At 36.8% G+C, this 23,728-nt stretch overlaps 1 protein-coding gene across 7 annotated transcripts in view; it reads right to left on the reverse strand.

Annotated features, from left to right (window-relative positions):
- ADGRV1 (adhesion G protein-coupled receptor V1) overlaps window positions 1-23,728 on the reverse strand; it is a 554,175-nt gene that overhangs the window by 314,162 nt on the left and 216,285 nt on the right. For 6 of the 7 annotated variants that reach the window (XM_032846581.1, XM_032846569.1, XM_032846573.1 and 3 more), the window contains 5 exons: window positions 15,343-15,517; window positions 14,530-14,665; window positions 11,454-12,562; window positions 8,270-8,387; window positions 7,186-7,357 (listed from right to left, as the gene is read on the reverse strand). In XM_032846581.1, the coding sequence (XP_032702472.1) occupies window positions 7,186-7,357; window positions 8,270-8,387; window positions 11,454-12,562; window positions 14,530-14,665; window positions 15,343-15,517 (1,710 nt within the window). Of the gene's footprint in view, window positions 1-7,185; window positions 7,358-8,269; window positions 8,388-11,453; window positions 12,563-14,529; window positions 14,666-15,342; window positions 15,518-23,728 lie in introns of those variants that run through there. The other variant, XM_032846606.1, reaches the window with a different exon arrangement.

Consider the following 23,728-nt stretch of genomic DNA (forward strand, 5'->3'; position numbering starts at 1 on the left):
TTTGTCATGTTTCATATCAGTTTTTTCAAAACAATCTCAAAAAATTTATTCTCTAAAGCCTGAATTAAATTTGTAACATACTGTTACCTGTTTTTACTTATTCACTCTTACACAATAACAAAAATCTTAGCTTTCTGGCATAACTCAAAGAAGTTTTGTGATCATTTTAAGGAGAATCATTATGTCATGAAATAATACAATACACTTTAATAAAATCCAAGACTAAGTCAAATCTTAGTCATACAGCAAATGAACTTAACCTCATTTTATTATCTGAAGAAATATATTTAGCTTCCCCATGGCACATATCATTCTGTACCTGATCAATTGTCAGTAGTATTGAAATGTGGAGATAATAGTACTTGTCTCATTTTTGAGAAACCAAATTTGGCAAATACAATAAACTAAAATACGAGGAAAGTATGGGTAACTAATGCAAGAATTATTATTCCCTAACGGCCGAGTATGCTTGAAATCATAATAATTTCATTTAACTAAGGATGTCAGCATAGTATGATCCAACACAGACTTCTGCCTTTTTTTTCCCTAGTGAAATATTTCTTTGCTTTTTGATGATGATTAGAATGGTACTTACAACAACTTAGAGTCAAAAGAATATGTTAGACTAGAGACAAATGAATCTTCCAGTCTTATAACAAAATACTCTATTCAAACAAGATGCCTGAATTATACTGGGAAACCAAAACTCACAGATCATATTTACACCTCCCTAAACTTATACATGACTTGGAGACCTCACAAGAACCTATTTCATGTGTAACGGCCCTAAGTTCCTTTCCTAGTTAGGTCAGAAGCCTTCCAGGGTGAGCTTTTGCTCAACTAGTATAAAATTATTTTTCATGACCCCAGATCTTCTCGGAAGCAGACAAAGTAATAATAAAATAATTTCTTACTTATTTACATATTTCTTAAAATATTTGCAGCAACAAATGTTTAAATAATCTGTTTACTTTAAACAGATTTTATGGGTGAAGAGATGCCTCTTAAATTAATTCACTATCATCTTTACACATTTTACTAGTATAGAACCAATCAATAAAGCAGCAGGGAAAGGGGAAATGGTCTGGAATTCAAAAGACAAGTTCTAATCTCAGCCAAGTAACTTACTTGGGAAAGTTACCTAAATTCTTTGTAACTTCAAAATGAAAATAGTGGGTAACTGTAGAAATGATTATTAGAGACATGACAGAGTAGAAAAACTTCATGGGGCGCCTGGGTGGCTCAGTCACTAGAGCAGCTGCCTTAGATTCAGGACCTAGTCCCACGGCCCTGGGATTGAGCCCCGCATTGTGCTCCCTGCTTGGCGGAGAGCCTGCTTCTCCCTCTCCCTCTGCCTGCTCCTCTGCCTACTTGTGCTCTCTGTCTTTTTGTCAAACAAACAAATAAAATCTTAAAAAAACAAACAAACTTCATGTTGAGGGTTGGGAGACTGGACTGAAATTAGAAGAAACCATCATTAATCAGTGATGTCATTCTATGGATGAATGTGTTTGCTGTGTTGTGTTGCTGTGTTGTAATGACTCTGTAACCACTAGTGTTAATGTAGCTACTACATTAACACTGAATTGTCTTGGGCTCCATTTCCATCCACTCTGAGTAATAAAAATTATTATTTATAATAATAATAATTATATAATTATATATAAATATAAATATAATTATATATAAATATAGATTATATATAAAATATAAATAATTTATATATATATATAAATATATATATAATTATATAATTTAATTATATATAATTATATAATTATATAATTAGTATTGTATCTCTTGTGAAGGGGCAACTCCCTCTAAGAACTGTGCAAGGAACTTCTCTCATTCATTATCTCATTTAATCTAACAATGCTCTCATTAAGCCCATGAAACACAGGAGGCTCAGGAAGGCTAAGCAACTTGTCCCATGTCACTCAGCTCATTAGCTGAAGAGCTAAGATTTGACCCAAGTCTTCTATCATCAGAGTCCAAGCTCTTACCACCATTTTCCTAAATAAGTTCAGTATCCTTGAAGCCCTTCTTTATGTAAACATGTAGAGATGTTTCTTAGGTCTACTGGGACCTCCAAATAATTTCTCAGAGCCTACTATGGAAAAACATGGCCACTGAACCAGTCTCATTTACATCTCTAAGTATCAGTTTATCAAACAAAGAAAGAAGAATTTAAATTAGATAAAGTCATGTTTCCTTCTGGTCACAAAATGTGGGATGTTAAAATGCATATTAGAAGCTCACAGTATATTTTTGAAAAATATTTTTTCATTCTCCTAAGAATATAACTTTCTTCCTTCTTTTTAAATTTCCTTTTCCTGCAACTAGAATGTGTATCACTCTCACTTATACTTTGCCTTTTAACAGCTGGGAAGACAATGAGAGCAAAATGCTTTGAAAATTAGCTGCTTCTCAGGATGCAGAAGAAAACTCAACTCTATGATTAGAGTATTACATTGGGAAGAGAAATAGGTAAAACCAAATTCTCTCTCTTATGTAACTGAAACTACTTAGAAATGGGTTTAGCAGCATTTCCCTAGTTAGGAAAAAGGATATACATAGCATTCTATGTACTACCCACAACATTCTCTTAATCCATAATTATAATGTCTTTAGTAGCTAGGGCTTCCCTGGGTATCTCTCACCAGTAGGGCAAGCTCAGAGGAAGCAATCTCCTCTCCCACCTACCCAGCCTATCTCTCTTCCTCTCCGCTTCTCCAAGACCACCCCTTAGTTTAGCTCTTTTCTTTTCCCTCTCTCTCCTGCATGTAGAGACCTCCTTCAAACGAGATCAAAGCTCAATTTCCCTATCTTTCAGGATTTTTACTACTATACCTGCTTACTGTCACAAGTAAGGTATTTCCACTCCATGAAAATCATTTTTATCTCTAAATACAAACTAGTCTCACTGTACAAGAACCAAGTCAGTGAAAGACTGATAAAGGCATTTATCTAAACAGCATTATAGGATTGAACTGACTTTGATCTCAAAAGTTTTTTTCTTACGATGATAAGGTTGACATCTGTATATGAGATAGATTATTTTGAGTTTCATGAGATCCATCCAAGATTCTAACTCACCAAAAATTGTATTTGAGATAAAATGCACAACAGAATTCTCAGTAACTCCTGTAGGCAGCATGTATTTACAGAGGATGAAGGGAGGAAAAGATAAATAAAACCACGTTCTAATTTTCAAGCAGGTGGGAGTCGAATAATCAAGATAAAATATGTATAATAAGTTTTTACACTATATATTACTGGTAACTTCCATTTAAAAAGGTAAGAAGTCTTTGTAAACTTAGAGAAATAAAAATTCCAACTGGAGGGGTTCCTGGGTGACTCTGTTGGTTAAGTGTCCAACTCGTGATCCTGAGATCAAGTCCTGCATCAGGCTCTATGTTGAGTGTGGAGCCTGCTTAAGATTCTTTCTCTCCCTCTGCCCCCTCCCCCCACTCATGCTCTTGCTCTCTCTTGAAGAAGAAGAAGGAGGAGGAAGAGGAGGAGGAGAGTGAATTCTAACTGCAGATATCAGGGAGACATCTTAAAGGAAGTGGTACTTTGATTAGTCCCTAAGGGAGAGTCAGGAAACATGAACTTGTGGGGATTGAAGTCACAAAATTACTTGAAAAATGCCTAAAAGAGGACTTAAGTAAGTGTTTTCAAGCAGAGTAACATCATCAAATGTTTTGAATATTGAAATTTCAGTGCAATAGAAAGAATTAACAGCTAATGAAATTTTTCCTCAAGAAAAGTAAAATATGATAAAGTGGTATATCAAATTAGAAAAAAAATCAGTGGAAATTTAAACTTCAAAAAAAATTTTTTTCCTAGCTCTATCACTACCCAAGGTGACCCACAGCAGCAGTACCTTTGCCAACCATCAACTCCCATACTTATCTAGAGCATATATTTAGATTTCTAAAACTCTTTTTTTTTTAAAGATTTTATTTATTTATTTGATAGAGAACACAAGTAGGCAGAGAGGCAGGCAGAGAAAGAGGGGGAAACAGGCTCCCCGCTGAGCAGGGAGCTCGACGTAGGGCTCGATCCCAGGACCCTGAGATCATGACATGAGCCGAAGGCAGAGGCTTTAACCCACTGAGCCACCCAGACGTCCCTAGATTTCTAAAACTCCTTCTGGTGAAAGAAATCAATTCCTTGGACAGTAGTTGATTAGATGTCTTAGATCAGGAAAAATCAAGATGGCTATGGAACATATATATTATTGACATAAAGCAAAAATACTTCCAGAGAGTTTTAAAGTAATATGAAAAGACAAAAGATCACCATAATAAGACTTCTAGTGGCCATGCCATGGCTGCTTGAATAGCAAAAGGAAAGCCATTCAGTAAGTAATTAAAATTAATTGATAGACTTAGAGTGTATTACGCTAAGAGAAATAAGTCAGACAGAGAAAGACAAATACCATATGATTTCACCACTTGTATGTGGAATCTAAAAAACAAAATAAATGAACAAAAAACCAAAAAAGCAGAAACAGACCCATAACAGAGAATAACCTGGTGGTTGCCAGAGAAGAAAGGGTGGGGGGATAGGCAATGTGAGTAAAAGGGAGTAGGAGATACACACTCCGGTTATGGAATGAATAAGTCACAAGGATGAATGATACAGCATAAGGAATATAACCAATGATATTATAATAGCATTATAAGATGACTAATGGTAGCTATACTTGCAGTGAGCATAGTATAATGTATAGACTTGTTAAATCACTATGTCGTACTTGAAACTAATGTAGCATTGTGTCAATAAAAAATAAAAATTCTTTTAATTAAAAAAATTTGAGTCTATAACAGTACCTAAAGGAGAAAAGTTACTGTAGTGTATAAAAAAGTGGTTATAGGGACGCCTGGGTGGCTCAGTTGGTTAGGCAGCTGCCTTCGGCTCAGGTCATGATCCCAGCGTCCTGGGATCGAGTCCCGCATCGGGCTCCTTGCTCTGCAGGGAGCCTGCTTCTCCCTCTGCCTCTGCCTGCCATTCTGTCTGCCTGTGCTCTCTCTCTCTCTCTCTCTCATAAATGAATAAAATCTTAAAAAAAAAAAAAAAAAAAAAAAAAAGTGGTTATAATAGAAAATAAGTGTGAATAAAATAGTATGTACTCAATATTTAATTAATTTTAATTTGAAGAAGAGTGTTAACATACCTGGACATCTAGGTCTTTGCTTAAGTATGTGTTCATTTATTAACGAATGATAAATATTCTTTCTATATGTAAATAGGAAGGAGCTACAAAAAATTGTGAATAAAATAATCCTTCCTAGAAAAAGTAAGAATTGTACCAACAATAGCAGTAAAGTATTAGGTCCTATGAAACACACATAAATGAAGATGAAAGCAAGTCAGAGGTGAAAGAATGCTGGTAGTTGAATGCAAGTTGGAAGATTACACAACTCTGCATTCTATTGTCATAGAAGAGATGAGCTAAAAGAGGTGTAATAAGAACACAGATTTGTTATCTCATCTTTTATGAGATGAAGCCTCTAGGGTGCCCTCCTAAATATAACAAGATACCAAAAAGGCAGGCATATATTTCTAACACCTCTAATAGACCAGCTCCATATTCAAGAGCAATAGGGCAAAGGTGCCTGGGTGGCTCAGTCAGCTAAGCATCTGCCTTTGGCTCATGATCCCAGGGTCCTAGCTAGGATCAAGCCCTGAAAAGGGCTCCCGGCTTAGTGCGTAGTCTGCCTCTCCCTCTCCCTCTGCCCCTCTACCCCGGCTTGTGGTGCTCTCTCTCTCAAATAAGTAAAATCTTTAAAAAAGAGAGAGAGAGATAGGCCAATAGTTAATGTAAAGCCGATCCCGCCAAGTCCAAGAAACAAATCATGCTGGAGAAAACATACGGTATTAAGAAAAAGCAACCCTTAAGGCATAAATTTAAAAAATATATACATAATGATCTAACAAGCGAAGTCCCAAAATAGATCCCAACCAGATGATCAGCAATTCTCATTTGAAACAACTTTAGACAAGAACCAGGACCCATAATCCTAACAAAGAACAAAGTGGCAATAACCACGAATATGTCATCTTTGGAACCAGTAAAATTATTACAATTTTAATTCTTATAAAAGGTATGAAAATAGTATGTATGAAAGGTATGAAAAGGAAGGTATGAAAATAAGCATTACTGTTAAACTCAGAGAAGATCAATATAACTGGTACAGGAATCCTCAGAAAATGAAAAAATAAATAGAGAAAAAAATGAAAAAATCTACAATATTGCTATTTAGAATGGGTTTAAGCAAGTTACATGTTCTGAAAAAATTGTATTTGTGCATCTTTTTTCTGCAGTTTAAAAGAAACCATGGTACTTTTTAACATTCATAATATTATTCCTAGTTTTTGTATTAAATATCTGAGTTTAATAAACTAAGCAGTAGACAGAAAAAACACTATTGAGTGCTCGTTATGCATTAAATTATCACATTAAAAAAGGTCACACACATTTACTAAATGACTTAAGCTCTGGTAAGTTGGCAGTGACTAATACCATATGACTAATGCAGATTCCAATGGAAAGGCAGGAGCATGCTTGTTTCCTAAGTGTCATGAGCAACATGAATGCATAGAAATTTATCCAAAAGCCCACCAAGCATAGCCTTAGTCCTTTTTTGGTAAACCAAAACTGAACTCTTAAACCAAATATGAATAAAGAATGAGAAAACTTTCATTCTATGCATAAAATCTATGGATATAATGCGATTTGGCCAAAACTACAAGTATGACAAAAACATAACATTAAACATTCAGAGTAATCAAAGATGTGTCCCCCCCCCGCCAGAGATATTAATCTGGATGAAAAGGGGATCAAGGGATCATTCACACAATGAGGTCCAGGAAGAATCTTGGAAATGACAAAAAATAGAAATGGGGAAAACTGATGAGTTTTTTTAATTATTATTGAGATATTATTGACATATAACATTGTATTAGTTCTAGGTGCACATCTAAAAAATTCATAATGTAATAATTTGTAAATCTTAAGTCTATTATCCAGAAAAGAGATATAGATATTACGGCCAGGTGAGACACAAAGAATCTCTATATAACCAGTATGTAAATTTCAATAAGATGATTTTAAAATTACTAATTCTAAAGAAATATAATTAGAAGTTGAAAATACAGTCCCTCATCATTTCTTACCTTCCCAGATTTGAGCTCAATGGTGATCACGCACTTGGTTTGACCCACCATACAGGTTGTGGTCCCTGACACAGAGAGAAGTTCATCCATCAGGCTCACACCGTCTTTCTTGAGCACGGCCACTGTTGTGTTAAATGTGACCCGCCAAAAGACCCTGACATCTTCAAAGGCCCTAGGAACAAAGTAAAACCCATGCGAATGTGTCTAATGCAGAATGTGACATCACTGTGCTTAAGTATACTTCTTCCTCCCAAAGCACAGCACTTCTGGGACCACTGATAAAGCTGAAAATAACCAGTTCTCCTCATTACTGTTAAGAAATTAACGCCAACGTTTATGTGGCATTCTTCCACTACACTCTATTCAATACTAAGTTATTTCTTAAACTACTATGTATCAAGGGAAACAAATAATACTTTTCTGCCTACTATGCCTATTATGTACCAGAAATATGAAAAAAAAAAATTAGAGAGTACCCCTGCCTTCAAGTAAATGTTCTTCACTTGTTGAGAATTCTTCTAAAGGAAACACACTACTGCTAGAAATGGTTGTTATTATAAAAATAAAAGGCAGGGGATGACCTATGTTTCCAGAGAATTTATGTCCAAAATGGAAAAGGACATTAATCTCCGTGTACTTGGGTATATACCAGATGCACATCTGTGATGAGCATTCAGAAGATGGGTACTCTTAGAGTATTAAGTTGCAAGCAAAATTTTGGTACTTCCAAGTTTCCCTCACATTAAAGAGTTACATAGGCAGAGCAATCAGAGAATAGTAGATAAGCTGAAGTGAAGACTTACATAAGCTGACATCTGTATGGTACTTTATGAAGTACAAAACATTCAAGGTGGCCCTAGGTTATACTCATTAACCAAGTGTGTTAAATTCAAAGATGAAGAATGAGAGCAAACAAAACAAAACCCAAAAACAAAAACCCCCCAAAATGAGAGCATCTGAACACTGACATACCAAATTCCATGCAACGTTCTATTAGCATTTCATCCTGCCTTTTACCATTTTATGAATTAGATACTGTACAGACACATAGGATGTTACATCTTCTACATGCATATCAACATACCTGTTGGGTTGCCTTGTGACGGTAAGATGCAGTCTGTTTTTATCCGACCCTTCACCCAGCTCCAGTCCACTCTGGGACTCCTCACTGAATCCTACGATGCCATTGTGAAGATCACTCCCTGAGAAGAAAAATGGAGGGTTATAATGTACTAAAGACTTTAAAAGATCTCCAGGGCTTCATTCTTCTTTCCAGCTCAGATGGTATAAAAGTGAGAAATTACAAGTGAGGAGGGGGAGTTTCAATTTTTAAAGATCTTTACTAAAAATAGAGTAGAATCGAAATTATAATATCAAAGTGGCTAACACTTGGAGAACATTAGACTGGAAGAAAGAAAACATCAAGTCCTACTCCCCACACTGACATACGTGCTCCTCTCTTTCTGATGAGACTACTTTATATTTGATAGTCCTTTACATTTTACATATGGGGACTGTTTAAAGTTATTATATCCTACTGGACTAGCTATGATTTTATTTACGGCTGTATCCTCAGTATCAAGAGCAGTATCCAGCGTATTTTAAGTGTTCAATGAATATTTACTGAATAACGAACTCCATTTAACTGACTTACCCTCCCTATAAAAGCATTCATGTTATGTATTTCGTTATCTGCCCCAGAGAAAAACAGAACTGTTAATGAGCTTCCAAACATCCCTGACTAAAAGAAACACCTCTGAGCAACATTTCGGGTTACATGCACTATCATACTACAAATCATGTTTAAACTGGAACAAGCCTAGGGCCCACACTACACTGAAATGGTCACTCCAAATCTTTGCCAGCACATAAGCTATCTCCTCAGACTAGAGAAATGCCAGTACATAGTTCCTGCTGCTTTCCATTGCCCAATGGCCCAGTTTTGCTAAGTGATCCTAAAAGCAATGATTCCCAAAGCCACAAGCTTTAAATTTGTACCCATCACTGCGAAACCTGACTGCTAATCTTCCAAGGAGATGGAACCTCGGAAGTTAGGGATCAAGATAAGGAAATAGAAAACCGCCTAATGGTCCTGTTGGGGGAGAGCCAACAGTCACCAGCCTCTATTCTGCAGGTCCAAAGTTTGAGTCAATGTGGAGCCTATTAATTAGGGACCATATTTTCCCGGTGTCTCATGTGTGCCTTGTTTCCGCACGAGAGCCAATCGTCATCCTCACCCATTCATCACTACGATCACTTCTCAGCCCTGCATCAGAACCTCATCAGAACCTGCCATCAACTTTTTTCCTCAGCAGTTGTTTCCTTGTCATTTTGGTGGTCTTTTGGTCTCTCCAAATAGATTATAAACATCTCACAAGCACAAGCATTTTCTTTTCCAGTGCGATAGCATTTAGCAGGGTTCTATGAACAAAATACTCCCCTTACCATACCTACAAGAGTAACTCTGATGTCAAGTTTCTAATAAGATGAATCAAGACTTCTAATGCACTAATGATCAAGCCCAAAACTAATTACATTGTTTTCTCCTGCTATTATTTTAGAAGTTTGTTCTAAAATCTAAATGTGCAAAGACTATGAAGATTAGCTAAAGATAAGAGGAATGGGAAAAATTAATGATGTGGTTGGAAGGGAAATACTATGATAAAAAGCAGGAGAGGAAAAGACAAATAAGGAAACATGGACTAATATGACCATGCAAATGTACTGTAGATGTTACCGGGTAAACTACATCACGTGACATTAAGAGGTAGGTAAGGAGTCAATCATTTGCTATCTGTGTGTCATCAATGTACTTTATGTAGGGAACGTATAGAGTACCTGCATCATCAAGGCTCAACTGAGTGACTGCCTAGAGTTACACTGGGATTTATCTGGGATAGCAAGGAGCTCTAACAACATTTTGGCTGGTCTGTGCCTCTGCCAAACTAGTTGCTAAACATTTTGACTGTCATCCCTGGTCACATTCAAATAATTATAATTAAATATCTATGTCATGGAATGGAAGAGGAGGTTGTTGAGTGTCAAAATAATTTTAATAGAAAAATATAGATGGCATTAAGCTAATGTGAATCAAAACCAGTAAATAACTTGGTGAATAGAATTAGGATTTATAAGATTCAATAAACTGGAGGAATAGGAATAAATAACAATTCTGACTGGTGGAAATTTGTTGGGTAACATAAAGGGGATGATGCTGGCTATAAAAGGAAGTTACACAATTGAAAAATTAGGACTGAATTATTATGGAATGGCTAAAATACAGTAAAAATTCTAGGAGGAGGAATCAAATCTTAAAAGTGGACCATAAAGATGTTTATTCTAATATTTTCCTTTTATAAAAGAGAAGGATAAAGAGTAGACACTAAATGATTTCATTGAGTCTCCCAATTGATAGTTGATTTGGCCATAAATAGAGGCTTCATGACATTTAGTTTTCTTTTCACTACATTATTTTATCATGGTGTCATCTGAAACTGTAAAGAACTATATAAAATTAATAAATGCTTATAAAAAAGAACAGAGTAGGTAAGAATCATAAGATGGACTTGTCAATACTCTAATTAGTGTAAGGTACTGGCAAGCTGAGCTAAACCACGGTAAGAAAAATACAGTATGATTTCAGATGAAAACTACAAACTATAACTGAAAACTTTTTAGAAGATGCACAAGGAATTCTTTAAAAAAAATCACTAAATTTTTAAACTATTATAATACATACACCCAATGTTTAAAAAAAAAAAAAGGCTATATAAACTGCATTGGTTCAAATGGGGAACAACAAAAAAATAGTTTTAATCTATCTCCCAACATAAAGGAAGAATTTCCTAGTAATGAGACTTAGATTTGGGGGATGGATTGTTGAAAGTGGTTTGGAAATTCAGAATGAGGTTTCAGAACAGGATAGCCAATCATGTGTTTGGATGATTAAATTAAATATTTTCCAGAGGAAGAACACAGACTTATGCATTTTTAAGACCTTCCCTATATTGTGAAAGTATAAATGTTATAGATTGTTTAATTGGCTCAGAGCTAAGTGACATCTACAGTCCATTAAATTCTAGCTTGGCGCCTCAGAACGACATCATGAGTTCATGTTATGGGTCTATGCCACAAGAAAACAATGTTTAATGAGTAATTATGAATGATTCAAGTAATTCACCCTCTCAAATTAAATTTAAGACAGAATACTATTATTACAAATTCTGTAGCGCAAGCACTTTTTTATGTCCATTACTCCAGAAATATACCTGTAATAATGATCCTGGCAAAAGCTGCAAATCCACTGTCATCTTTCCCCTTCACAATCTGTGCTCCCCCTTGAGGGTCTGTGAGAAACACATAGAAGAATTCTTGTCCCTCAGGCTCATCATCATCCAAAATCTGAACCAATACTTTACGCTCTCTTTCTCCATCTACAAACGTAAGGATAAGAGTTTGTTCTTCAAAATCTTCTTCTTCAGTAGCCCACATTAGGTTGGAAATTCCATAGCTATCATGAAAGAGCAAAGCATTTGGTTCCTTCTGAGCAGATCTTTCACCAAAAGTTTTAACTGTTATAGTGACATTGCCAGTAGACCCACCAGTTCTTCTAATAAAAATTTCTGCAGCATTAAGTGTACCATTTTTCACCTCTTCTTCAACATAAACAATAGGTGGCCCAAGACTAAAGATTCCATGAATGGAAACATTTGCAGTCACAGCGCCCACATCAGGCTTCTCAGACAAGGCAGATGTATCCAGAACGGTGACAAGTTTCTCAGGGATGGCAGATACACCAGCCGCCTCAGTAATAACGGCAATCATTTCAGTGGGCTGTGGAACAGCCGTTATCTTGGTTGTGTCAGAGTATGTGGTTGAGAAGTCAGTTGCTACGGGAATGAGAGCTGTGTTCATTGCTACAGCCACAGTTGTCTTAGGGAAAGAAATATCCATTCCTGCCGGGTCATCATTATCCAATATTGTGATCAATGCCACGCTAAAGTCTAGATTGAGGCGTGGTCTCCAACTGGCATCAAACTTTTGTAATCCTGTCATTTCTACTGAAGTTAGATTAATGTAAAAAATTTCTTCTTCCTCGGGAAGCTGGTCATTAATAATGATTATTTCAAAATCCACCTCAGGTTGGAATTTTTGAAAAAGCAATTCCCCATTCTTAACAGGCTCAAAGTCTTCCACAGGCTTTGCACTTCCTGCAGCTGTCTGATAGGAAACTTTAACAAGATCACCATGGAAGCCAAACAGTCTTTGGACATATAATCTGATCATCTGTGTATCCTCTGACACCATGACATTTCTAGAACTAGGGGAAAATTGAAAGACTCCCATGGGTTCAATTTCAGCAAAGGTGAAACCTGATCTGGAAAAAACAAAACAAAACATGAAAGAACTGATAAAAAATAGGAATACCATTGTAGAGATTCTTTTTCAAATATTTAAAGTGCTTCTCATGAGGGCATCTTAAGGATGGCATGCCCTTTAAAAGTTCCCAAAACCCTACTTACTATCAGTGAATACACCAGAACACCTGAAATGTAACAACAGAAGCTGGGGGACAAGCCCCACACGTTGGAGCACAGTGAAGAGCTTCTAGGTCTCTGGTCTGTTTCTCCAGTTTATACCACAGAAGCTCTCTGAAGAATCTGAAATATTGGGCTCTCTCTTAGGATCAGTACACAGAGAGCCAAAAAATTTAAGATCTGTGGATATCAGCCAGATTTCTTATCTACTACATAGAAATAGTTGTCCCTATTTGGTGTAAAATCCTTGCTTCTTCCAGGTGGCCAGTAATGAAACTATTATCTCACATAATTGTTGCTAAAATTTTACATACAAATTTGAAGAAACATCCATGATTGAGTGATTTTTCCTTAGCTTTTCGCTATGGAGTTTTGTTGGGAGTTAATAGCTTCGCCAGAGCTAACACAGGTGCCCATCAACAGAATTCAGGCCACAGACATACTTTCTTTCACTGACAGGTTGTTTTTTGCTTTTTTTAAAAAATGTTCTTAATGTTCTTTAATCCTTTAGGGAGGACACCCCAAAGCCATCACTCTCTATTGTCAAGTAACCATCACTCAACACATAGCACAGTGGTTAAGAGTTCAGACAGTAGAAGGCAACCTGGATTCAAATCATGGTCCCAACCTTATTAGCTGTGTGGGTCAATTATGTATCTGTGAGTCCTTTCTTCATCTAATGGGACTACTAATAGTATCCATGCCATATGGCTACTGGGAAGAGTAATAGTAAACACATATATACATACTAAATACATATAAACACATATAACACACATACACACATATCAATTATATATGTACATATGAATATTTTATATACACATAAAACTTATTTTATATATATGTATGTGTGTGTGCATGTATGTGTGTGTATATATATACATACATATATATATGTGTGTGTATATGTATACACACATATATATATATGTATGTATATATATATAAATTTAAAAGCAATGCCTGGTCTAGGGCAAGCACGACAAAACTGTTAACTGTTGCTGTTGTTAAAGGCATTTAAATTTGTTACCCAGCAGTACATTATGTGGCCAAACATTTTTTAATTGGCATATGTATAATCTAAAACTATATTTGATTTGTCAATCAATATCTCCTACAATTAAACATATATACAAACATACTTGAACACATTGGTGTTGCCTGTACTCTTCCCCTATTTTCCAAGTAAGTAAATGAAGAACAGAAAGATCAAGTAACTTTTCCAAAGTCACACAGCAAGTAAGTACCAGAGCCAGGACTAAATCCATGACTCTATCTCTAAGGTCTTCCCTCTGCTGTTTTGATCAAGCCATTCCAGGTATGAGAAAAGTAAATTGCTTTTGTCTGGGACATATTTATCTGCAAATATACCGATTTAAATTAAACTCAAAAGAGCCACTGGTACAAGTCACATTGTAACCCTGGTATAATGTTGATTCTTATTCTTAATCCCTTGGGAAAATTAGGTGTATTTCAGCAGATGCTTAGAAAGACAGACTGCTTTAATAATAGGTGACTTTGCTATCACAATTGGAGATGTTATTCCAGATTTATGTGGAGACCAACACAACTGAAAGAGAGGTCAGAGAGAACACTCTTCATAGCAACCAGTGGGTGGTGGCTCTATGAAAGTTGGCCTCCCTCCGTGGCATCTTTGGCATACAGGCCACATGTAGCTCTGACACTAAAACCGTTCTTGCTGCTGCTTCAGGGAAAGCAATCCTTGTGTCTTCTTCTGTTTCAACAGATAAATTCCCAATTATTTCCCAGAGACTGTGTTGGTTGAGAATCAAGCTGATCTTACCGAAGTCGAGCCCCACCAGGGGCACTGCTCTGTACTCCTGAGAGATGAAGAACAAAGGCCTCTGGCTGACCAGGACTGGGAAATGTCCATAGCAAGATTCCTTTCCTTTGTTCTCCATGGGAAAATGAAAGGCTCCCTGAACAGGAATAGGAGAAGGAAAGCAGAGTATTATTTCTGAGTTCTTACACTGGGATTCAACTCTTAAAGATGTACTAAAATAGAGTCTTTTTCAGAATTCTGTGACTGTCCACAAAAGGTAACACGTTTAAGAACTTGGGGAGAGAGGTATGTGAACTGAAAGAAAGATCCCTACACCAAAATTTTGCCTTAACTCCCTGTCTCTTCTATGGAGTAGAGGTCATGTCATCTAACATGTACATCTCACTGACCCTCCCAGAGCTAACGGTATAATAAAAACACAAAGGAGATGAAGCCACAGCTGCTCCATTGTCAGAAATATTCAGGTGAACACATAAATGACCACAAAGGCATGCCTTTTTTTTATTATTATTGTACAGGCCACATTAGGTTTTTAGAAGTACTTTTAACAAACCCCTTCTATATCAACAAAGTAATCAATCAGCTTAGTGATCACTATGTCCAGGTGACATATGAAGTTTTTAATTTGACTGAATAAAGTTTCTCACTTTTACCAAGTAGACTGTGGACCTCTGATCACTAAAATATGGGAGGACTGTATTAGGAAACAAAGAGTTCATTATCCAAAGTAAGGACAAGTGAAGAAAATTAGTGGCCAATCACACATCTATCTCTACGTTCTATAGGGAAGACCTTAGCAAAGCAACAACTCACCTAGTTTTGGGGTCATGTTGCCAACAACAATGAATTCAGGGATTTCTAACCCAGGAGCATATCCAGCCACCCAGGCAACCATGAGAGAGCCATACGTGCCTCTCCTAGAAATCACAACTTGGCTTGTTCCTGCAGTCATGTCCATGAGTGGAAAAGCAGTAGATTCAAATCCAACCTGAGGAAAAACATGCTTAGAATATTTTATTTCTCCCTAAAGTTTCCTGTTTTCTGAAGAGTGGGTTAAAAGTCAACTTTCTCTTTGTTTACATGACATACTTTCTTGTTTTAAAATATATTCAATTAGAGGAGCAAAATGTCAGAGGAGTAGAAGACCTAAATTTCATCTGCTCCTAGGAATTCAGCTAGTTATCAAACCATTCTGAATGCCTACAAACTCAACAGGAGACTGAAGAAAAGAATAGCAGCAATTCTATGAACAGAAAAGCAACCACTTTCTGGAAGGTAGGATGTGTGGAGGAGTGAATCCAAGGCGATATACGAGAAGGTAGAGCACAAGGGGGAGGGGCCTGCTTCCCAGCAAGTGACAGAGCAGTGGAACACAAAATCAGAACTTTTTGAAGTCAGCTCTACTGAGGGATGTTGTTCCAGTGGCTAAGCGGGGGGTGGAACCCTTGCTGGGACAGTGTGGTCTCAGGACCCTCGGGGTCACAGAAAGACTGGGGGTACCTGAGTGTGGCAGAGCCCCCAGGTATTGGAGCAGGGAAACTGGCTGCAGAGACGTTGCTGAGGAGTGGGCTCCCAGCTTGGGTTTGCCATATATCATGATCTGAGGCGTATTTGGGCTACTACTCTTCCAGCAGGGACCCAACAAGTGGCAGATCCAGGGAGACTCCCCTTCCTCCCCCAGGAGGAGCAGCACAGGAGCACACCACAGGAATCTACTGTGTTTGGAAACCCCAAAAGAGGTTGTATACCAGAGACAGAAACATTCAGTCACAGTCCGAGTGAGAATGGAGTGCGGCCGGAGACCTGGGACACAGGAGTGATTGACTGCTTTTCTCTGAGGGATAACTGAGGAGTGGGGCTCTGAGCTCTCAGCTCCTCTGGGGCCAGAGATTGGGAGGCCTCCATTTTCATTCCTGTCCTCCAAAGCTGTATGAAAATCTTTCAGGAAACAAAAACCACCAAGAGCGAACCTCAGATTACTTAGCCTGGCCCCTGGCAAGGGCAGTGTAATTCTGCCTTGGGCAAAGACATTTGAGAATCACTTCAACAGGCCTCTCCCCCAGAAGATCAGCAAGAACATCCCACCAAGACCGAGTTCACCAATCAATGAGAACTGCAAAACTTCAGAACTATGGGAATACAGTATAGAATTCATGGTTTTTTTCACAAGATACTTTAGTCTCTCAAAGTTAATTTTTTAAATTTTTTTATTTAAAAAAATCAATCAGCTTGGTTTTTTTTATTTTTTTATTTTTTAAAACAAATTTTTAAAATTTTTTCTTCTCTCCTTTTTCAAGCAACATCTTACCAACTCCTTTTTAAAAATCTTTTGTAATTTTCATTTTTAGAGTCACATTCTACACCTTCATCGTATTTGACCTTATTTTTTTGTATATATATAAATTTTTCATTCTTTAAAATTTGGGGATACAGTTTCTTCTAACAGAGCAAAATATACCCTAAATCTTTTGTATGGCTTTGTTCTAGTCTCCTGCCTGATCACATTCTTTTTTTTTTTTTTTTCTAAATTTTTTTCTTTCCTTTTTCAACCAACTTCTTATCAATTCCTTTTTTTTAAATCTTTTTTAATTTTCATCTTTAGTCATATTCCATCCCTTCATTGTATTTACCCTTATTTGTGTGTGTGTGTGTGTGTGTGTGTGTGTGTGTTTTCTTTCTTTAAAAATTTTGGGAGGCAGTTTCTTAGAACAAAATACACCCAAAATCTAAGTGTGTGGCTCTATTCTATTCAACAGCTTGATAATATTTTTTTTTTCCCCTTTCCTTCCATTCCCCCCCCCAGTTTCAGGTGTCTTCTGTTTCTTTAGTGTATATTTTTCTGGGGTCGTTATTACCCTCTTAGCATTTCATTCTCTCATTCGTCTATTCTTCCCTGTACAAAATGAGAAAATGGAAAAACTCACCTCAAAAAAAAAAAAAAAAAGAATTAAGAGGCAGAACCAACTGCCAGGGACCTAATCAATAAGAACGTTAGGAAGATGTCAGAACTAGAGTTCAGAGTGATGATTATAAAGATACTACCTGGGCTTGAAAAAAGCATAGAAGACACTAGAGAATCCTTTTCTGGAGAAATAAAAAAATTAAATCTAACCAAATCAAAATCAAAAAGGCTATTAATGAGATGCAACCAAAATTGGAGGCTCTAACTGCTAGGATTAATGAGGCAGAAAAGTGAATTAGTGATATAGAAGAACAAATGATGGAGAATAAAGAAGCTGAGACAAAGAGAGATAAACAACTCCTGGACCATGAGGGGGTAGAATAACTGGGATCTCAGAAGAAGAGAGAGAGAGGGGCAGAAGGTATATAGGAACAAATTATAGTAGAGAACTTCCCTAATTTGGGGAAGGAAACAGGCATCAAAATTGAAGAGGCATAGAGAACCCATCTCAAAATCAATAAATATAGGTCAACACCCCACCATCTAATAGTAAAACTTACAAGTCTCAGAGAAAAAGAGAATATCCTGAAAGTAGCTCAGGACAAGAGGTCTGTAACCTACAACAATAGAAACATTAGACTGGCAGCAGACCTATCCACAGAGACTTGGCAGGCCAGAAGGAACTGGCATGATATATGCAAAGCACTAAACAAGAAAAATATGCAGCCAAGAATATTATCTCCAGCTATGTTGTCACTTAATATATAAGGAGCAATAAAAAGCTTTCAGGACAAACAAAAACTAAAAGAACTGCAAACACTAAACCAGCCCTACAGGCAATACCAAAAGGGGTCCTCTAAGCAAAGAGAGAGCCTAAAAGTAACAGACCAGAAGGGAACAGAGACAATATACAGTAACAGTCACCTTATAGGCAATACAATGGGCACTAAATTCATATCTTTCAATAGTTACCCTGAATGTAATGGGCTAAATGCCCCCAAAGAAAAGGCACAGGGTATCAGAATGGATTAAAAAACAAGACCCATCAATATGCTGTCTATAAGAAACTCATTTTTGATCCAAAGACACCTCCAGACTGAAAGTGAGGGGATGAAAAACAATTCCCATGCTAATAGACATCAAAAGAAAGCTGGGGTGGCAATCCTTATATCAGATCAATTAGATTTTAAGCCAAAGACTATAATAAGAAGCACATTATATCATACTTAAACGGTCTATACAAAAAGAAGGTCTAATAATTTTGAATACCTGTGCCGCTAACATGGGAGCAGCTAATTATATAAGCCAATTAAGAACAAAATCAAAGAAACACATCAACAATAATACAATAAAATAATAGTAGGGGACTTTAACAGCCCCTTCCCTGAAATGGACAGATCATCTGAGCAAAAAATCAACAAGGAAATAAAGGCTTCAAATGACACACTGGACCAGATGGACACCACAGATATATTCAGAACATTCCATCCCAAAGCAAGAGAATACACATTTTTCCCTATTGCACATGGAACATTCTCCAGAATAGATCACATCCTGGGTCACAAATCAGATCTCAACCAGTACCCAAAGACTGGGATGATTCCCTGCATATCTTCAGACCACAATGCTTTGAAACTCGAACTCAATCACAAGAGGAAAGTTGGAAAGAACTCAAATACATGGAGGCTAAAGAGCATCGTATTAAAGAATGAATGGGTCAACCAGGAAATTAAAGAAGAATCGAAAAAAGTCATGGAAACAAATGAAAATGAAAACACAACTGTTCAAAATCTTTGAGACACAGCAAAGATGGTCCTGAGAGGAAAGTATATAGTGATACAAGCCTTTCTCATGAAACAACAAAGGTTTCAAGTACAAAACCTAACCCTACACCTAAAGGAGTGGGAGAAAAAAGAACAAATGAAGCCTAAACCCAGCAGGAGAGGATAAATAATAAAGATCAGAGCAGAAATCAATGAAACAGAAACCAAAAGAACAGTAGAACAGACCAATGAAACCAGGAGCTGGTTCTTTGAAAGAATCAATAAGATTGATAAACCCATGGCCAGACTTATCAAAATGAGACAATAAAGGACACAAATTAATAAAATCATGAATGAACGTGGACAGTTCATAACCAACATCAAAGAAGTACAAATAATTATAAGAACATATTATGAGCAACTATACATCAGCAAATTTGACAATCTGGAAGAAATGGATGCATTCCTAGAAATGTTTAAACTACCAAAACTGAAACAGGAAGAAATAGAAAACCTGAACAGACCCATACCCTATAAGGAAATTGAAGCAGTCATCAAAAATCTCCCAAGAAACAAGAGGCCAGGGCCATTTGGCTTCCCAAGGGAATTCTACCAAACATTTAAAGAAGAATAAATACCCTATTCCTCTGAAACTGTTCCAAAAAATAGAAATGGAAAGAAAACTTCCAAACTCATTTTATGAGGCCAGCATTACCTTGATCCCCAAATCAGACAAAGACACCATCAAAAAGAATTACAGACCGATATCCCTCATGAACAAGGATGTAAAAATTCTTACCAAAATACTAGCCAAAAGGCTCCAACAATACATTAAAAGGATTATTCACCACGACCAAATGGGATTTATTCCTGGGCTGCAAGCATTTGACAAAGTACAGCATCCTTTCTTGATTAAAACTCTTCAGAGTGTAGGGATAGAGGGTAGATACCTCAATATCATAAAACCCATCTATGAAAAACCCACAACGAACATCACTCTCAATGGGGAAAAACTAAGACCTTTTCCCCTAAGGTTAGGAACACAGCAGGGATGTCCCCTATCACCAGTGCTATTCAACATAGTACTATAAGTCCTAATCTCAGCAATCACATAACAAAAAAAAAAAATAAATAAAATAAATAAAGCGCATCTGAATCGGCAAAGAAGAAATCAAACTCTCACTCTTTACAGGGAAAAGCCAAAAGACTCCACCCCAAAATTCCTAGAACTCATACAGGAATTCAGTAAAGTGCCAGGATATAAAATCAATGCACAGAAATCAGTTGCATTTCTATATACCAACAAAAAGATAGAAGAAAGAGAAATTAAGGAGTCAATCCCATTTACAATTGCACCCAAAACCATAAGATACCTAGAAATAAATCTGACCAAAGAGGCAAAAATCTGTACTCAGAAAACTATAGAATACTCATGAAAGAAATTTAGGAAGACACAAAGGAATGGAAAAACGTTCCATGCTCATGGATTGGAAGAGCAAATATTGTGAAAATGTCTATACTACCTAGAGCAATCTACATACTTAACACAATCCCTATCAAAATACCATCAACTTTTTTCAAAGAAATGGAACAAATAATCCTCAATTTTGTATGAAACCAGAAAAGATCCCGAATAGCCAGAGGAATGTTGAAAAAGAAAACCAGACCTGGTGGCATCACAATTCCAGACTTCAAGCTCAATTCCAGACTACAATGCTGTAATCATCAAGACAGTATGTATGGTACTGGTTAGAGCGCCTGGTTGGCTCAGTTGGTTAAGTGTCTGCCTTTGGCTCAAGTCATGAATCTGGAGTCCAGTGATCAAGTCTCACCTCAGGCTCCCAGTTCAGTGGGAAGTCTGCTTCTCCCTCTGATCCTCTCCTGTCTCGTGCTTTCTAGCTCTCTCTCAAATAAATAAAATCTTTAAAAAAAAGAAAAAAAAAAAGACAGTATGATACTAGCACAAAAACAGACACATAAATCAAAGGAACAGAACAAAGAGCCCAGAAAAGGACTCTCAACTGTATGGTCAACTAATCTTCGACAAAGCAGGAAAGAATGTCCAATGGAAAAAAAAGTCTCCTCAACAAATGGCTTTGGGAAAATTGGACAGACACATGCAGAAGAATGAAACTGGACCATTTCCTTATACCACACAAAAAAATAGATTCAAAATGGATGAAAGACCTCAATGTGAGACAGGAATCCATCAATATCCTTGAGAACACAGGCAGCAACCTCTTCGACTTCAGCTGCAGCAACTTCTTCCTAGAAATATCGCCAAAGGCAAGGGAAGCAAGGGCAAAAATGAACTACTGAGACTTCATCAAGATCAAAAGCTTTTGCACAGCAAAGGAGACAGTCAACAAAACCAAAAGACAACCGACAGAATGGGAGAAGATATTCACAAATGACATATCAGATAAAGGACTAGTATCCAAAATCTATAAAGAACTTATCCAACTCAACACCCAGAGAACAAAGAATCCAATCAAGAAATGGGCAGAAGACATGAACAGACATTTCTGCAAAGAAGACATCCAGATGGCCAACAGACACATGAGAAAGTGCTCCACATCACTCTGCAGCAAGGAAACACAAATCAAACCACAATGAGATACCACCTCAGTCCAGTTAGAATGGCTAAAATTAACAAGTCAGGAAACAACAGATGCTGGTGAGGATGCGGAGAAAGGGGAACCCTCCTACACTGTTCATGGGAATGCAAGCTGGTGTAGCTACTCTGGAAAACAATATGGAGGTCCCTCAAAGAGTTTAAAATAGAGCTACCCTATGACCCAGCAATGGCACTACTGAGTATTTACCCCAAAGATACCAACGTAGTGATCTGAAGGAGCATGTCACACCAATGTTCATAGCATCAATGTCCACAATAGCCAAACTATGGAAAGAACCTAGATGTCCATCAACAGATGAATGGATAAAGAAAATGTGGTATATATACACAATGGAATATTGTACAGCCATCAAAAATTGAAATCCTGCCATTTGGCAACCACATAGATAGAAGTAGAGGGTATTATGCTACACGAAAGAGAAAGACAATCATCAAATGATCTCACTGATCATTTGGAGGAATTGGAGAAACAAGACAGAGGATTATAGAGGAAGGGAGGGAAAAAATGAAACAAGATGAAACCAGACAGGGAGCCAAACCTATGAGACTTTAAATCTCAGGAAACAAACTGAGGGTTGCTGGATTGGAGGGGGGTGACAGATGGGGTGGCTGGGTAATGGACATTGGGGAGGGTATGTGCTATGGTGAGTACTGTGAATTGTGTAAGACTGATGAATCACAGACCTACACCCCTTGAAATAAATAATATGTTAATTTAAAAAATTTTTTAAAAAGACAGATATAAACTGTGGGGACAAGAAGCATATGTCTCTGTTCATCTTGGACCTTCAGCATTCAGCCTATTTTTTGAAACATGGTAAAAAGGAAGTAGATATTTATAAATCTGAAAAGTAATTAGTAATACATTATCAAAATATGAGATGGTTCTGGTTTAACTGCCAATTCCTCCTTACTATGTCTCTTCATGTAAAGCGGTTCTGGAATGATTAAAGGAATAAGGGTGCTATTCAAAAAATAAAATAATAAAATAAAGTACATTCAATTGAAGAGTAATATGCTTAAGAATGACATCTGAGACTTGGAAATTTCTTTTATTTTATAATTCTAATTATAGTTTATAGCTTTTTTTTTAAATCAAAATGGAATACTGTGAATTTATAATATCCAAAAGAGATTAAATATAATTATGGTTTTATGAAAGCAAAAGATTAAAAATGGCATTTTAATATGACTTGTTTGTGGGTTTTTGTAGAACTTGGTTTGTTTAGAACTGAAATCTGATATCTTTCTAAGATATAACAATAAATTCTTCATTTATAAAATAAGTATCATGAAGTAGATTTTCTATTAAGGTTCTTTTCAGCTCTTCAATTCAATTAAAAAAATTTTTTCTTTTGAGGATCAGAAACATCCAAAGATTTTTTAAAAATAAGCATCTTTTTCAGCGATATCAAGTAAGATTTTGTTTTAAGGGTAAACTTCTCAAGGAACCCTGGGATTTAAAAGTGACTTATAGATGAAGTAAGTTCTAGCCAGTGAGTAAAAATAAAACTAGATTCCTGGCTTCACACTGTGATTTGAGTAACTCAGTTTACCTCTTTTGGTCCTAAAATCTTTAAATCGGGATACCATATGACTGATAGTTCTATATTAAGACTCAGTCTCCTTATTTTTTTTAAACTTTTTTTTTTTTTTTTTTTTTTTTGGAGGGGGAGAGAAGAGAAAGTGGGGTCAGGGGAGAGAATCCCAAGCAGTTTCCACGCCTGGCAAAGAGCCCAACGTGGTATCATATCCCACAACTCTGAGATCATGACCTGAGCTGAAACCAAGAGTTAGATGCTTAACCGACTGAGTCACACAGGTGCCCCTTATCCTCCCCATTTTAAACTGGAATGGGAAGTAACAGAAAAGTGTGAGAAGGTACCCCAGGATAGC

Source organism: Lontra canadensis, unplaced genomic scaffold (genome assembly GCF_010015895.1).
Source record: "Lontra canadensis isolate GAN:19392208 unplaced genomic scaffold, GSC_riverotter_1.0 scaffold4, whole genome shotgun sequence".
Lineage (NCBI taxonomy): Eukaryota > Metazoa > Chordata > Mammalia > Carnivora > Mustelidae > Lontra > Lontra canadensis.